We start from the raw sequence: 16,953 nt of genomic DNA, 5'->3' as shown, positions 1-16,953 counted from the left end.
CCTATCCATTCAAAAGCTTTCAAGCCAGAGCTTGAACAAGCTGCTTTAAAAAATTAAAATATTCAGTTAGATATCAAATACTACATTTTGATTTAACATAATATTTAAAACAAAATGAAAAACTATGAACACTCAAGTGAAAATACAATAATTATAGTAACATACCATGAAAGGTGTGTGGTGTCCTAAAGCCAAAAGTCTCAAACCCAGCCCATGCAAAATGTTGATTGTTCCAGCTACTCCAGCAAACTTTCCAAAAGCAACAACTCTCTGACCTCTACTATCAACAAGCTTTTCATAATCTATTAAACGAATGTTCTGTACAAAAGAAAATGAATATCTATATTATTTATTGGAAACCTAACTAGTTGATTCTTTTTATAGTTATTAACTTTTTTTTACTTCGACAGTTCATTCAAGAATGCTTTTAAGTTGCGCTGCTGCATTTATATGCAATGAATATAATATTATATCTCCATGCAAAACATTCATACAATAAAGTTTCAATATGCTGGTGGAAACTGGGAACAACACAGGTGCACTCTAAGCAATTACATTACTACAAAATGCATACAATGGAGAACATAAAAATTTATTTAAACCACGATGTAACAGTGGATTACTTGAGGAGGGAGGGTGTTTCTTCTGATATGCACACTATTTGTTTGGTTTATCTTTTGTTCTAAATACAAGAATGTATCAAAAAAGTCACTTTATTCATCACAATATGTCATTCTTAAACCTGAAAACCAGGGCTGTGGAGTCGGAGTCGGACTGATTTTGGGGTAAAGGAGTCGGAGTCGTTAGAAAACATGCCGACTCCAACTCTGACTCCGGGCTTCTTTTTTTCTTTCCTTTTCACCGACTCCCCTTGCATTTTTTAAAAACTGACTACCAATTGGTTCGATTAGATGCATAAAAAGATACTAATGAGAAAATAACTGCCATTATGGCAATCAGCTAGCTTGAATGCTTACCGAACTTTCACTAGCCGTCCTCTAATTTGCTTGCTTTTTAACTTAACTAGTAGCAACTGTCAGCAAACGGTTTTGTTGCCTAACATTTTCAAGTAATCACTTGCAAATAAAAATAGAAATACAGTGTTTTGTTCGATCTCAGTTATAAAATAGTAAAAGAAACGTAACAAATTAGTCTGTCAAGTCCCGTAGCTAAGGTTGAAACGTTTAAGGGTGATCGGCAACTTCAAAGAAGTTCTGGCACGAAAGCACGAATCCAAAAGATTCAATGAAATTATCTAATGTTTCTTTCTTTATTAAGACTATTTCTATAAGCTTGGTTCTCGCTAAAAAGTATGGAACAAAATAAATGTAAATGATTTCTTGATTACAACACTCAATAATTGCAGTTAATCTTAAAATCTTCATATTAAGATGAATTCTAAAGCAGCCAATAAAATTTAAATTAAAAATTTAGCGAAGAAGAAATATAGATATAGTAAAAGCTATTCGTATAAATTTGTATGCCGCCGCATTTTGTGTAAAATTAGCTCCTGACGTATATGTGCCCTATTTTCGTTGAAATTTTCTTGATAAAATATAATTTAAAATATATTCGTGAAAATTTTCAGGATTAAAATATTTATATTTTTTATAAAGTCTGAAATTAACTTTGGGTGTCATCTACCAGATGGGTGTCACCCAGGGCAAACCACCCCCTCTCAAGAACTTGGATTTAGAAAAAAAGTTTTTTTCTCTTAAGTTACAGCTTTCAAAAATTGAAAGCACACGATTTGATCAATATCTATTTGTTAAACATTAAAAGGGGGAAAATTACAGATAATCCTTTTCAAATTTTTTAAAAAGGATTTTTAAGTCATCTCACTTTTTTACTCGTAACTATTGAAAAATTTGATTTTTAAATTGAATTTCTAACGTTGTATGCGTCTTGGGTTTACAATAAAAAACAAAATGCGAAATTTTCATGAAAAGGAATTAATATTTCAATCTTTGTTTAGAGGTTTTCCCCCTTCCTATGAAGGGAGAGAGCGAGTTGAAAAAATACAATTAAATTTTTTTTTCAGAAATCCGGAGTCGGAGTTGGAGTCGGGTGTTTCAAAATTCAGGAGTCGGAGTCGGGGTCGGAGTCGGCCATTTTCCTTCCGACTCCGCAGCCCTGCTGAAAACACCAATTTCTACATCAAAATTTCATCTTTCCTTTGCATTCTGTAGGGATCAAAACTTAGATGGATCCGAAGACCAGGGTTTTCCAAACTTTTTCACAGCATCGACTCTTATCAAAACCCTGTTGAATTCTTTTGGATTTTTTATTTTTTATATAGAGAAGTTACCAAATTTACAGTCAATTTTCAGCAGTTTAAAGAGTAGCATTTCTTAAACGATTAAGAAATAGCTTCAAATTATCCTATGCTTTCAAATTAGAGTCCTTTCAGCTGTTCAAGTTGAAGTATTAAAAGTAAGCAAGATTTCATCAGAATAAAAAACTTTCAAGAAAAAGAAAATTTTACATAGCACAAAATAAATGTAGGCAAATAATACTAAATTGTAAAATGAACTATTATTTATCATCAAAATGAGTAAAATGTACAGTGCAAAATCAAAATTTGCTTGTTTGAATTTTGACTGTTACTCTTGCTTTAACTCCATTGATCTGTTATTGAACTGTCAAGCTTCAAAACGTCATCTACCCCCAGGGTGTTAGTATCGACTAGTGTTCACTCTAGGAAAAAAAAGGGCAGGGAGCTGACCTTTGAAAGGGGCACTTTTTTAAAAAAGGGCACTATTTCAACGCGGTGTCCCCCCCCCCCTCCACCCAAGACCAATGATGCACCACTCAAAAAGTACTGAGCGCCCCCCCCCCCCAAAAAAAAAATTAAGAGGAGAAATAACACTTAAAACACCTTGCAAAAATTCAGTCTATTCTGCACCATGACCCCCCACCCCCTCGATTGCATTCACCACTGACTTTAGTATTAAATATGATTTCATCCAGAAAACGCACTTGTCTTCAGAATAGGTGTTAACTCACCCCCCCCCCACACACACAAATTCCCATTAAGCTAAGCACATTTTCCACTTTAAAGGAACATTTAGCTAATGCTGAAACTTGGCTTTGGCTGTTTTTCAACACTTTTCAGACCATAATTTTAACTACCTATAAGAGTAAAAAAAAATTCTAGGCATTTCAAAACCCTTTCAATTTTAATTTAAGAAGAAGAGTATTTAATTACTGATCACCCCTTCCTACCAAAGAAACTGCCTAGTAATGTGCATTGTGCTATTAAGTATTTTAGTAGACATCAAAATCGTGATGAGTGTAAATTCTCCTTTTTTAAATATATTACACTTCAAATAGAATAATTAACTTAAAATACTGTATGCAGTGCTTCAAAAATGCAGTGGTAGAAAGTTGCAAAACTAAAAAGACTTCATTTGAGCTCTATTTCCTAGTCTTGGAGTTGTTCAAATTCATAACACAAATGTGTTGGCAGATGTATGCGCTCCTAAATGCAATGCATAAGCAGCTTGGACCAAGCTAAGATTCTTATCTCAGACAAATTTTGTGAAACTTTAATGTATCGGCATTTTAATTTTGTGATTTTTTTTTAAATCAATTGTATAATATTTATAAAAGAAAAACAAACAGTGCAAGATCATTTTAGTTAGAAAAAAGCACGAGTATGTCAAAAGTATGCTTTTTATTATGTCAATAAGTGTTTTAAATAATCTGTTATATGAATCACACACATATACAAAGATAATAAAAACACTTAGCAAAAAGGAAAGAATTGAATGAACGCCTTGTCAATGCGATATGTTTCCATTTCAAATGTTTTTTTAGGGGGGGGGGGGCTGGGGATGGGGGTTAAAAATCCAAGATATTAAAACAATACCCTTGCATTTTTGCCCAGTAAGCTTTGTACTATGTTCTTCTTAGGAAACAATCAGAAAGTTAACTTTCCAGAAACAGATGTAAAAAGATTGCTACACAATCACTAGCAATGCGCTAAAATTAGCTAAGCCTAATTTCCACATGCAAACGAAAATCGGACACAAAGGGCTGAAATGTTAGGAAAATGTCCTATTCCCTCTCTCATTGTTGATTCTCAGAAGATCAAGGATGGGAAGGTATGAAACAAAGATCTCTCCCTTCCCAGAGGACCCTACTCCTTCCCACAACCTTTCAAAAACCCACCCTCAGTGGAAGGAAGAACATGCCTTTGTTTCCTACTCAGGGGCGTAGCTAAGGGGGGGTTTTGGGGACAACCCCCCCCCCCCCGAAACGTTAGTCTAAAAAAAAAGGAAAAAAAAAGAGAGAAAAGAAAGAAAAAAAATCAAAACAACTTTTTTCTGAGTAACAAAGGTCAAAAATTCACTTCGCTCCCCCCCCCCCAATGCCATTGAAAATCTGCTCCATGTGTGACCCTCAAGCATAAGGACGCCTCCCTCTGCTGCGACAATTTTTTGATAATTGAGTGAAATTTGACACTTCACTTTAGAAATGAGATTGATTTATTAAATCCACGTATATGCAGCCTTTCTTTGTCATAGATTCTGCAAATTGTTAAATATGTTTAATTTTATGAGCCGCGCAGTGGGAATATTGCATACAGTCGAATCTATATATATCGAATTTCACATTAAAGAAAAAAAATCGAGATAAAGAAATTTTGAGATACGGGGGCTTTAAGAAACTTTTTATAGAAGTTTGAAATATGATGGTGAAAATTTGAAATCGATACTAAAGACAATATGAGCTCTTGATTAAAATTCCTCTTTATTAGTTTTGTTAGGTATTTATTCTATTATTACATTATTAAGTGCTTTATTGCGAGTTTAAGGAATCATTTTGACAGTAAAAGAAACTTTAAGCATATCCTTTTCAAGAAAGTCTTTTATTGCTTTTCGGACCCTGATTTTTTTTTTTTTGATTCATTACTTATCCTCTTGAGGTTAGCAATTGTTGCAAATCTAACTTGGCCAGTATTCTACGATTTTCCTTTTTCATCACTTGAAAAAAACGTATACTTTCTTTTCACTCCAATCATTTCGGTTTTCTAAGGAATCACAATTTTAAGAAAGAGAGCAACCAAAGAACAGTAGTAATCCAGATAACAGAGCGAAATGGCTTTTAACTTGAATGATCTTTAACCATGAACTTGAAATGTTCATTTTTTTACACGTCAAACCTTTGAATTTCACCCCTTTACTCTTCTGCCAAGAAAATGCGCGAAACGACTGTCCTTTAATTAATCTTCCTGGAAAGCCTATTCGTGGAATGCATTTCTCCCTTTTTTCCATGCCTCCTCAGCTCTTGAAGACAATTCCTCTGTTTCTGAGTTGAAGAAAATGTTTTTGTTTGCTGCTTTAAAGATCATTGGGCTTCGAATTCAAAAATGATAGCATAACCGGAATTCGAAGCGATAGAGGTTTTTGTTGGTCTGGTCTCGTGTGTGTCATAGATCATAGTCAAAACGACCTTTGCTAACTAGAGTATCCATTGCAATCACATTGATTTTTCAGCCAGTATTTACTGCATATTCTTTTGGAAACGTACAGTCTGGTTAAAATGGTACATTCTAAGTGAAAGTTGTTGCATAATGAAGCGAGCAAAACCGATAACAAGCTTTTTTAAACCCAAAGAAAAAAATTAAAATGACGAAGAGGATTGTTCTAAAAAGAGAAAGTTAATGTTATCTGAAGAAAACAAAGTACAGTCTGCAAAGCAGCATTAGTCCCATCGGACCCTTCTGAAGGTAATTTTATTTTAATTCAAAAGAAAAACTGCATAGCATTAGATGAATAAAATGTTTAAAAACGAAATGAATCTAGATTATTTCTATTAGCTTGGTTTGCATTAAAAAGTAGAAAATAAAAAAGACTTCTGTTTATAATACACGAAAATTGCTGTTGCTCTCCCAAATAGATATTTATGTAAATTCTAAAGTAGCTAATAAAATTAAAAATAAAGACTTGAGAGGAGAACAGATGGTATGCATTTGAGCGAATAACTTTCTACCGCCTATATTTCTTCCCTAACTTTTTTCATTCAAATTTTATTAGCTGCTTTAGAATTAGCATAAATGTAAATACATAAAAAGCAACATATAAATATAACGATATGAAAAGCAATTTCATTTTTTGCGGGTTATAATTCAAGAAGTCTTTTTTTATTTTATTTCATACTTTTAGTGCAAACCAAGTTAGTAAAAAGTCTTTATAGTCTGACCATGGATGAGATTGAAAGTCAAACATCCAGTTTACAGGCGGAAATGGAAGTATCTATTAGTTTTCAGGGTTGCCAGCTTTTATAGATGTGTGTTAGCCTCTAAATTAAGCAGTCACACTGAAATGAACGGAACACGCTCATCAGATATTTGATTTTCCCCCTGATTTGGATAGACTGGTTTTGACAAGACCGTTGCTAGAAAATTTCACTTTAAATTAAATGGAGGGAAAAGAAAAAAAAGTTGATATATATGAAGAAGTAACCCCCCCCCCCCCCCCCCCCGAAAGTCGGGTCTAGCTACGCCTCTGTTCCTACTGATAAGCTTGTTTGAATTCTGAGAATCTCATCTCCTCTTTGCCTAGGTATTTGCTTCCCCTTTTGTTTATGGGGCCGTTTTCAAGGTGAAATTCTGGGAACAAGGATAAGACATAGCGGTTTTTGCAGACGATCGCTGGACAAATAAAATTGCCCCAATATCGCGGCAGGTCGAAACGATGGTTGAGGCATCTTTTTAAAAACACAAAGTGCAATTTCTTATTTTTGAAAAGGCCAGGGCGCATTTCGCGATCTAAAAAAAGGGCAGGGCGCATTCTGCTGATATGCAAAAGGGCAGGGGGCTGCACCCTTCAAAAACGACCTAGCGGGAACACTAGTATCGACTATTTTGGGAGACTCAGCTTCTCCAGGACTCGTTTTTAACTCTTTCAGTTTTGGGATGAACAGGTACATGGCTCAACCAGAAAATGACTGTGACATCAGAGTTATGACTGATTCTAAAGCGTTTTCATTCTGACTGGCGTAGGTATTAATTTATGTTTACCAAAAAAAAAAAAACATTGTATTGTGCAAATTTCAACTTTAATTAAAAATAAATTCAAAAAACATATACACACACACAAATGCTAGAAAGTCTCAGTCATACCCTTTCCAATATACAATCAAGCATGGGCATGTTTGCTTCTTGGGCTTTGATAGTATGTGAAAAAAAACAATATGTTTTATTTGGCAAAAGGCAGTCAATAGGAACTTGCTTCACTCCAATAATAACTGGTGCCTCACTGATATCTTCTTGAATAATTGCACCAGCATTGATGTAAGCCTAGGATAAGGAAAAATCTAATTAAGTAAAAGAAAGTGGAATAATATTTAATCAAAATAAGTTTTAGTTTTTAAGCTGAATAAGTAATTCATGTTTTTTGATCAAGAGAGGCAATTCTCTAATTTCCACTCTCTGTCTCCAATATTTTTCATATGCATTACTCCTTTTCTTCCAGAGCAAAAAAGAGGCAAGCAAAATAACAAAATTGTAATATTAGTTTGGTTACTTAAAAATACCACTCTCAGCTGCCGGCTGGCTCGCCTTTTTTTGCATAATCTGGTTTTTAAGCCTTAATTGGCGGCTGATTAAATAAAACTTTATGGCAGTATAAAAATTATTTCATTTTATATATACACCTGTCATTATTATAAGACCTTCTTTAACGGACACTCCCTCTGATATTAGGGAGCAGTTCTGTAAAACTGAGCAGCAGTTTTAGGAATAAATGACATTCGCTAAATTACATTTTCAACAAGAAAACAAACAAGTTTTAAGAAATGAAGTTTATGTGTGCCTTTACAAAGTTTTGAACAACGACTTCAGTTACAAACTTTTATCATTTATAAAATAGAAGATCTGATGCAAATTTGTGGTTCTATAAGTACAGGAAGATTTAAGGTATGAAATTTTAAAAAAACTAAATCCATTTGTACGTTTTTTTTTTTTTTAAATAGTCATCTAAAATTATTAAGTACATCTAGTTTAATCATTCACATTTTAAAAATATTCAATGCCATTTACAATATTGTATTTTTCTCATATGTTTTGAATCACAAATTGAGATGCGATACTGCGTATTTCCTACAATGTAGTGACCTTACAAAACTGAATTTCTGCAAAAATGTGGCTCATCTAGGAAGAAAAATGATTCTCTTAATTATAAGCAGGCCGCTTTTCATAAGTTTAACGAGACAAATAGGCATGCTGATAGGATCTTACATTGTAAGGCTAGGCGTGATTTTAAGTATTTAGTAAGGATTAAGAAAGTAGAATTAGATTGATGGCTTGCAGATGATCCTAAGCAGTTTTTTTGCCTATGCTATTTCTGGGAAACCTGATTTCGTCAAGTAGACCCACTGATAGACCAGAATGGTACCATAATCGAAAAAGACAAGGACATTTCTGATTTACTAGATAACTTTTTTTCAAGTGTTTTTAACAAAAGCTATTTCATCAATTGATATGAGTCAGACACAAGCTAATTTACAGCTTGAGGATTCTATGATTTCTAGGAAGGATGCATTATATTACTAAAAACGAATTACACCTCTAAGGCTCCATAACCTGATAATATTTATCCAAAAATATTAGTTGAGAGTGCAGACAAATTAGTAGATGTTATCTTTAAAAATTTCAGTGTTTCCTACAGCTTGGGTATGGTGCCAGAAGACTGGAAGCTGGCAAACATCACTCTACTCTTTAAGAAAGGGTCAAAATGTAAGGCAGGTAACAATAAACCTGTGATTCTAACTTCGGCAGTTTGTAAAATTTTTGAAATTCTGTTAAAACTAAAGATAATGAACTTTCTGGAAAATAATGGTCTGCTATTGGGTTTGCAGCATGGTTTTAGAAAGGGGAGATATTGTGTCCTTGGGGTATGTCGTTCTGTGTTGAGACATGTCAAATGCTTCATTTAGGTCATGGAAATAAGCATGCAAGCTATTATTTAAAAAAATTTGTCTCAAAAAAAGAAGAAACAGTTGCAGATCTGGGTGTCTAAATCAGTCAGGAATTAAGTCAGCAGTGCAGTGTAGCAAGTAACAAAACCAACAGAACGTTGGGTTTTATCAATGAGTCTATTCCACAAAATTCTAAAGTTCTTTAACCTCTGTATAGAATTCTAGTAAGATCTCATTTAGAGTATACTATTCAGTTTTGGTCTTCTTTTCTGAAGAAAGATCAATTTATTGAAAAGGGCTCAAAAGACGACAAAATCCCCCTTGGTGATCAAAGGTAATGGCAATTATGTGAGCTGTCGAGTGTAAGACACAGATATTGTTGAGTCATAGCTGTGTGATAATGATTCAGATGATTTGTTTTTAATTAGACAGGATATGGAGATAGAAATCCGTTGCTTTTGTGAAGAATTCAGGATAGACAATGAAATGTGGTTTCACTACACAAAAAGTGGAAACTTATCATCTATATCACAAGTCTGTTTCTTAAAAATCATTGCTTTCACACAAAAATTTAATACAAGACCGATCAAATATCATAAAAATGGTTAAATTTTTACACCAATGTTTAATGTACCTATTTCAACAGAATTCTGATATTATTTCATAACTCCAATGAATGTTTTAAATCCTGAGACCTGAAAGCTGTTTAAAATTGCTATGGACACCAAAAAAAAATCAGGAAATTAACTTGATCTAAATTTATAAAATTTTGAGCCGTGAAATAAATATTTAAAAAAAAGAAAACCTTTCAGTTTTTCAGCAAAAATACAAGAAACAGGATTTAAAAAAAAAAAAAAACAGATCTGAAAAAAATTGAGGCAAGTATTTAGGGGTGAAAAGAATTCTCTCTTTTAATGCTAACAGATCCGAGTTCATTAGTGTTGAAGATGGAAAATAAAATAGCTGCGGGAACTTGATTAAGAATGGAGATTTTATTTTATTCTGAGAGGATGATTTGAAACCAATTTACATTAAATTTCATTACATTTAGAAATAACTTGCTGGATTGTCCATCTTCGCCCGGTTTACATTGAAAATAAAAATTGTTGTACATTCAATAATCAGGCTTAAGTAAAAGGAAAAAAAACATGGTGCAAAATTTCCCTTCCAAATAATGATAACAGTTAATAAAATGCTTTAAAGAAATTAAAATGAGAAAGAACCATGGGATTTAAAAAGCGTTACCATAGAAACAAAATAAAAAAAGTTTATGAAATTAAAAAGAAACAATGGATTCAAAAAGCATAACCATGTAAACAAAATATAACGGTTAACAATTTGAATGCAGATGTGATTTTTTGAACTTGATTTCAAAAGGCTTGTAACTTTTTTCTTTGGAGATAGAAGCTTAGTTTTTCGACCATTGGTCGAGATAGATAAGGAGTAAGAAATGTCGATCTATCCAAGGGTGTCAAAAAGAACACTGTGGGACAACTCCTTCACTTTTTATTGATAGATTTAATGAATATAGTAGTGTTTAAATTTCAGCTAAGCCTAAACAAATTCGAGCTAAAAGAGAAAATAACTCCCCCCGTAAGTAGGTTAGAGCATTGAAACCACTGGCGTAGAACACGGGAAATTCTACTCTTTCCAATGATATATAATATTAATATATGTGCAAGTAATTTTTCACCCCCATAGTCAGGAATTTATGTGAAATTTGGGCATAAGTTGGAATAAAAAAAGAACTATTCATCAGATTTTTTTCAAACCGATCTGCAAACTCTTCCGGTGCTGAAAGAAAGGTACTGTGAAACTTTCAGCGAAACCGGCCGGGTAGTTCTCGAGTTTTGCACATTCACACAAACAGAGGCTTTTTGGAGACTTCATTTTATACTATGAAGAGATAAACCAGATTTTTCAGGGAACATTTCCATCTCTGCTCCTGAACTACAGCACTGCTTATCTTAAGTAAAGGCATCCCAATAAGGTTTGCTTGATGTCTTTACATCCATAAACTAACATCTTTTTACATTTAAAAAGAGGTTCTTCAAACTTTTTTTTTTTTTTTTGGCAAATTTGTGCTTTTTTAATTGTTGTTTAAAGTTTTATTTTTGGATGTGCTCTATATTTATTCATTACCTACCTGCATTGGATAGGCTCTCCTATTCGAAGGTTGTACTAATACTTTCACTCCACTTTTAGTGAGCTGTTTGACTTGCTGCGGAGCTAACGGAGCTCTTCTTTCCCACACCGATGCATCTTCTCTTCGAATAGCAATAATCTAAAGAAATGAGGATAACAATAATGCATATACAGCAAACAAATTAAAAATCCAAGACATTACGTGATAGCTGTTGATGCGAGAATAGAAGCCACTCTAGTTAAGTACATGGAATGCATCAGTAAAGTTTGGAATTGACAACAATTAAAGATCCTTTGTTTTACCAATGATGTTCTATTAATAAAGTTATTCAGCTTCTAAAACAAATGAAAAAATAACTGTTCTCAGTCAGCAATTGGTGAGACAATAACTAGGCCTATACCCAGGGTTGGGTTTTGGACTGTACATAACTGGTTTAGCACAGGTAGTTTTTACCATCCAAAACTAGCTAAAACTGTCCAAAAGTATTCGAAAGTGTCTTCTGTCCAAAAGTATGCTGAAGCTAATTTAATCAATTTGTATTTACTGCAATATTCTAAATTCAGAAATATAAATATTAATGAGTTTTAATTAAATGAGTATTTGATAATATATTTTTCACTGAAATGTTTATTTAAAAAATATTTTACTTAAAAAAATTGTCAACTACTCTATTTCATAAAAACTTCCTTTATGTAACAGTTGGTAGAGTTATCAAAGGAAATTCATAACACTACTAAGACAACAAATTACAGTTTCATTTACAACACAAAGGAATGTTTTTAAATATGCAATATTTAGGTGCAAAAGAAAATTTTTAATGGTTTTTTAAATATAAGTTTTACATGATGTTTTAACAAAAATTCTTTTTTAAATCATAGATTACAATAAACTGATAACTGATGATAAACAATAAACTGATGATAAAAGTTTTTTTTTTAATTTTCCCTACAACAAATACTTGAACTTCATGTAAAATGTATATTTCTTTCAAATAAATAGATTTTTTGCATGAACATAAGCATTAGGCTTTAGTTAGTTAATTTTAAACAGTTAAAATCATGTGGGCCAAAGTAACCCAAAAGCAAGGGTAACAATGAAAAATTATTAAAACAAGTAATAACACTTTGAAGAGAAATGATAACTATTCAACATTTAAATTAAGAGTACGATCAATGAATAATAAAGGTTACCACAGCTTAGAAATTGACAAAATTATTGAGAAAAGATGAAAAAAGTTCAAAAATGTAAGCCTAAGTAGCCTGAATTCACAGCAGGATATAAAAAGTTATACAAACTTTTCCAGTGGATTTCTGCCGCTCAACATTTTTAGACTTTGCCTTATAAAGGTAACTGGCAAAATTTCTGTGATGTTTTGATGATCTCCACATCTTTGACCTAAAAAAAATAAAATAAATAAGCACTGGAAAAAAATTTTTTAGTAAAATAATGCTTTCCAAAAGCTTTTGTGAATTTGTAGCTAGCTAATCACCTAATTTCTGTTAGTAAGCTATGAGTACGAGAAGTCTGGGCTTATGGAATCCCAGTCCCAGGGCATGATGAACTGGTGGCAATAATATTAATACTATTAATGTTTTTCATATTAATTTATGACCAAGAAATTGAAATCACATGGTATAGTAACATTGAATTAATTTAATTTCAGAAAATGTGACTTGTTCAATGCTGAGCAGTGATGTGCAGTCCACCCAAGCAAACCAAACAGAGCTTGGGAACTCCAAAAATAATTTTCATTTCTCATTTGTATGCTCATAATTGACAGGAAGTATGAATTATGAGTTTTTTCATATCTTAACTTCTACTGAAAATAAGTCAAAAAAAAGTTATTAGTTGAACGATTTTGTATCCCCAGGCAAAGGAAAAAGAAAACCATGCTGAACCCATGCAGGAGGAAGTTTGAAGGTGTGTTGCCATGACAACAGCGTAGTCCTAACTCCTATCCAATGATAAGAGACTGCTGTTGGTGCTTCTTTAGATTGGAAACCAAGCAAGCAGTTCCAAGCATGGGAAGATATTTCAAGCATTGGAATTTTTTTTATTAACCCTTTATTTTGTGGAACAATAAATTGACTTTCTCTCCTAAAGTAAGTTCTTTTAGTTCCAAGTTATTTCTAGTTGCCTTATTTTTTGCCACAAACAAAAAAAAATATGATAGTATTTTTTCAGACCAAGAAAGTGAGTTGCGTTGGTTCACTTTTAGAAGAAACCAAAAATATTCAAGTCATAACAGCAGTGAAGTTGATGAAGACCCAAGTTGAGCTGATTCTTGCTAAAACATAGAGAAGGTTCTGGCATCAATGGTATCTAAGTAAAAATTGGTTACCTTAATATTTAGTTTAATTCAATATATTACAGTGGTATTTAAGTTTTGTGTTTCGCATTCTAAACACAAAAGAACATATAAGCAAGTTACAATATATTAGAAAATATTTATTGCTAGAATTGTAACAAAAGTTGTTGGCATAATGCTGGCCTATGTACCCAGGATATGGGGCACCAGGGCTCTTTCTCCCATACTGTGGTCCATTCTGGATATTTTTAGTGGGGCGTGGTTTTTGATGTAACATGTATTTAGCATATATCCTTTGATTCCCCTGGAAAAACTTGAAACGACGTACCCGTCATTGATCTTTTTCAAAATTATTTTCATTTGGTAAATTCTGTATCATGCTTTGCAGGACAGTCATAACAAAGTTTTCTGAATGCGGGGGGGGGGGGACATAAAAACAATGCAAATTATATTGAAACACAACAAAAACCACGCCTACTTCATATGAAAACATTTTTTCTCAAAGAACCGAGAGGGGAGCAATTGTCCTCTCCCAATCCATGGGCCTGGGTGCTGGTTGTCACTAAGACAAAATATTAATAGTCACTTCTGTGAACTAAGTCAGTTACAATCATGCACTGCAGGATTAGCAAGTGTACCAAAATATTATTTTTCACTTAACAGTTGAAATCAAATAGAAAATTATAACAAACCATTTAAGAAATGAATGATTCAGTCAACTAGTTCATTGAAACGCTTAGTTGTATTTCAGATGTGTTTAATTTTACTTTGTGTGTGTGTGTGTGTTTTTTTTTTTTTTTTTTTTTAATAAATTATACCAAAAGGTCATACATTAAAATCACCTTTGTTAAAACCGCTCCACACCCCTGAGAAACATTTTCCGTAAAAAGGGAGCAAAAAGCTTCTAACAAATTGAGAAAAACACTTGAACAAACATAACGCTAATTAAAGTATAAACAAATAATTTAAGCAACTAAACTCTTCAAGAAATAATTTATTTCACAGCTTGATAAAACACGATGAAAAGAATTTTTTAAATGTGTTCCCTTCAATGAACGCAAGCAATTCTGCACAGACGAACATAAAAGTTAAATTCTGAATTGGGTCTGTAATATTGCTATTATTTAAATATAGTGAATCCCTAAGCTTTCTACATGCTAAAAGAGAAAAAAAAATCAACGAACTTTAAGCTTCAATCATTAAAAAGAAATATTTTGCTCATTAAAAGGATTTCTGTTTGTTTACTTTAACTTACTTTAATTCCTATTTCCAAATTTGCCTCGTCCTTCTGCTTTCATGTACTCGCCGAAAATTCCACTTGTCGCTTATTAATGATTCTACTGTTGCCATTAGACGTTGGATTAATAACGGTGACAAAAATTTAATGTAATGGGTATGTTCCAATAGAGCTACCAGTCAAACACGGGGATTACGCAGACTTTTAAATGACTGCATGAAAACTGCTGAGAAAAGGGGGAAATAAAAAGAAAATGAGTTTTCACCATGTTTCTGATGAGGAAGGAACCAAGAAATGAAAACACAAGGGCGGCCGGCAAATCGGCCCGCGGACCGATGCGCCCTCCCGCGTATACGCCCTTTTTGCACACTTTCGTTTTTATGTATTTTTTTATTATTTTTTATTTATTTATTTACTTATTTTTATTTTTATTATTATTTTTTGCGCCCTCATTATTTTTTTTTTTTTTTCGTCCATGAACCTGAGTACCTGAGTGCCTTTTTTTAAGCCTCAAACCTGTGTGCCTTCGTTTCGGTTTTTAAAAACAGATCGCACACCTGTGCGATCTGTTTTTCTTTTGCACTTTGAAACTTGAGCTCCTTCTGTTTTTCTTTTGCACCCTCGACGAGAGTGTGCGCCTCGCCCCCCCCCCCCCCCCCCCACCCCTTCCCCGCTCTGAAACCTCTTTTTTTTAAATTCTATTTTATTTTACGTTATTTGAGGTCTCGAAAATGATGAAGTGCCTCCGTTTTCTTTATGCGCGCCTCAAACCTGTGTGCCTTCGTTCCCCTCCCCCCCCCCCCCGTTTTCGGCGAAGTGCGCCTTTGTGTTGTAGTCAGTCCCCCCTTTGGGTACCCCCCTCAAGGTTGGCGGCGCTGAGGAACCCCATCCGCCCCTGCTTTTAGGTTTTTGCATGAAAATTCCTTACTGACGATGATATCTTCCATGATCTGACCTGAAAAATGCCAAGTACAAAAATGCCCATTTTCTCAATAACGAGCTTTCTAGTCAATGGACTTGACGGGGTTCTGATGACGACTATCACCTTCATCCGTCGCCACCGTGCTCTCTGGGCTTGACTAGATGAAGCGATTTTTTTTTTCCCTTGAGTTCTCCATATGGCCCACGTGATTTGCAAGATTTACGCCAAAACATCACAACCGCATTTTCTAAGTTTGATCGGGGCATGTTACAGCGAGTAAAATAAGAATTAAAATTAGGACTTGATGTCTGCCGCAATGTGAAATGTTCATATGAGGCAGTGAGAGGCAAAAGGGATGTAAGTGGCAAAATTAAAAATTTGGAGATAACCAGCAAAAATGATAGGTGAACTACTCCTCTGTCTTGGGGCAAGAGATGGTAATAGTCGCCATATGGTAGGTGCTGTTGTACAGCATAATTTAGGAACAAAAAATAAAAGCCTACCAAGAACGTTATCTTTATAGTTGTTTTACTCGAAACTTGAAAATGTCCACTTACTTTCCTTTGTTTCTCACAACCTCATATGTCGAACATTTGGGGGAAAAAACTTCTACAGTTTCATTCTCCAGTAAATTCAGCGTTGTTGCTGTATTGTTGGTATTATGCTAGTTTTTTTAAAAGGTACCGCGAATCGGAAAAGTTTGAGAGCCCCTGGCTTATAACCCAGCTAGCACACGAACATTCGGCCAACGTTAGCTTATTACGTTAGACTTATGTCGGCCTCTTACGTTAGAACATACGTTAAAGTGCACCGTCGGAAAACGGTTATCCAACGATTGGTTTCCAACGTTTTCTCAACATTTTTCCAGCGCTGTTCCTACGTAAAATGCAACGGTGAACCAACCAATTCCAAACGTTATTCCAATGTAAATTACAACAGTTAAACAACACTTCTTAACATTATCCCAATATAAATTTCGACGCTTATCCAACAATTTTCCAACGTTAACTGCAACGTTAGACTGATTATTTTCCGACGCTATTCTGATGAAAAATCAACATTTAAGTAACTATTTCCCAATGTTATTGAAATTTAATATGCGCAACCTTAATAGTGTGCTACCTCAGATTGCTTTCCAGCCTATTTCATTTGAATTTTTTATTATTTTCCCTCATCAAATCAATATACTTTACCAAATATATATCAAATCATTATTATTTTACAAGCGTAGAAATAGAAATACTAAAAATTAAAAAAATATGCTGAAGCATGGAAATTCTTATATGCTAAAATAAATTAAAATATAGTAGAGAAATAGTTGCATCATGTATAGTATCTATAATTTATGTGACTTTTTGCCCTTTGTGACATCATAACCTTTATTGCTACCTCTGATTGCTCTCAAACCTGTTTCA

General features: G+C 33.6%; 1 protein-coding gene across 2 annotated transcripts in view; it reads right to left on the bottom strand.

Moving 5' to 3' along the window:
• The window catches only part of LOC129222849 (alpha-aminoadipic semialdehyde synthase, mitochondrial-like), an 80,884-nt gene that overhangs the window by 50,624 nt on the left and 13,307 nt on the right, over positions 1–16,953 (bottom strand). The window contains exons 1-5 of one of the 2 annotated variants that reach the window (XM_054857402.1): positions 14,635–15,226; positions 12,367–12,466; positions 11,072–11,209; positions 7,130–7,306; positions 166–318 (exon numbers count right to left, since the gene is read on the bottom strand). In XM_054857402.1, coding sequence (XP_054713377.1) covers positions 166–318; positions 7,130–7,306; positions 11,072–11,209; positions 12,367–12,459 — 561 coding nt within the window. In that variant the 5' untranslated portion in view covers positions 12,460–12,466; positions 14,635–15,226. Of the gene's footprint in view, positions 1–165; positions 319–7,129; positions 7,307–11,071; positions 11,210–12,366; positions 12,467–14,634; positions 15,227–16,953 lie in introns of those variants that run through there. The other variant, XM_054857401.1, reaches the window with a different exon arrangement.

This window comes from Uloborus diversus, chromosome 5 (genome assembly GCF_026930045.1).
Source record: "Uloborus diversus isolate 005 chromosome 5, Udiv.v.3.1, whole genome shotgun sequence".
NCBI classification, from domain to species: Eukaryota; Metazoa; Arthropoda; class Arachnida; order Araneae; family Uloboridae; genus Uloborus; species Uloborus diversus.
This window is presented reverse-complemented; position numbering and strand designations above follow the sequence as displayed.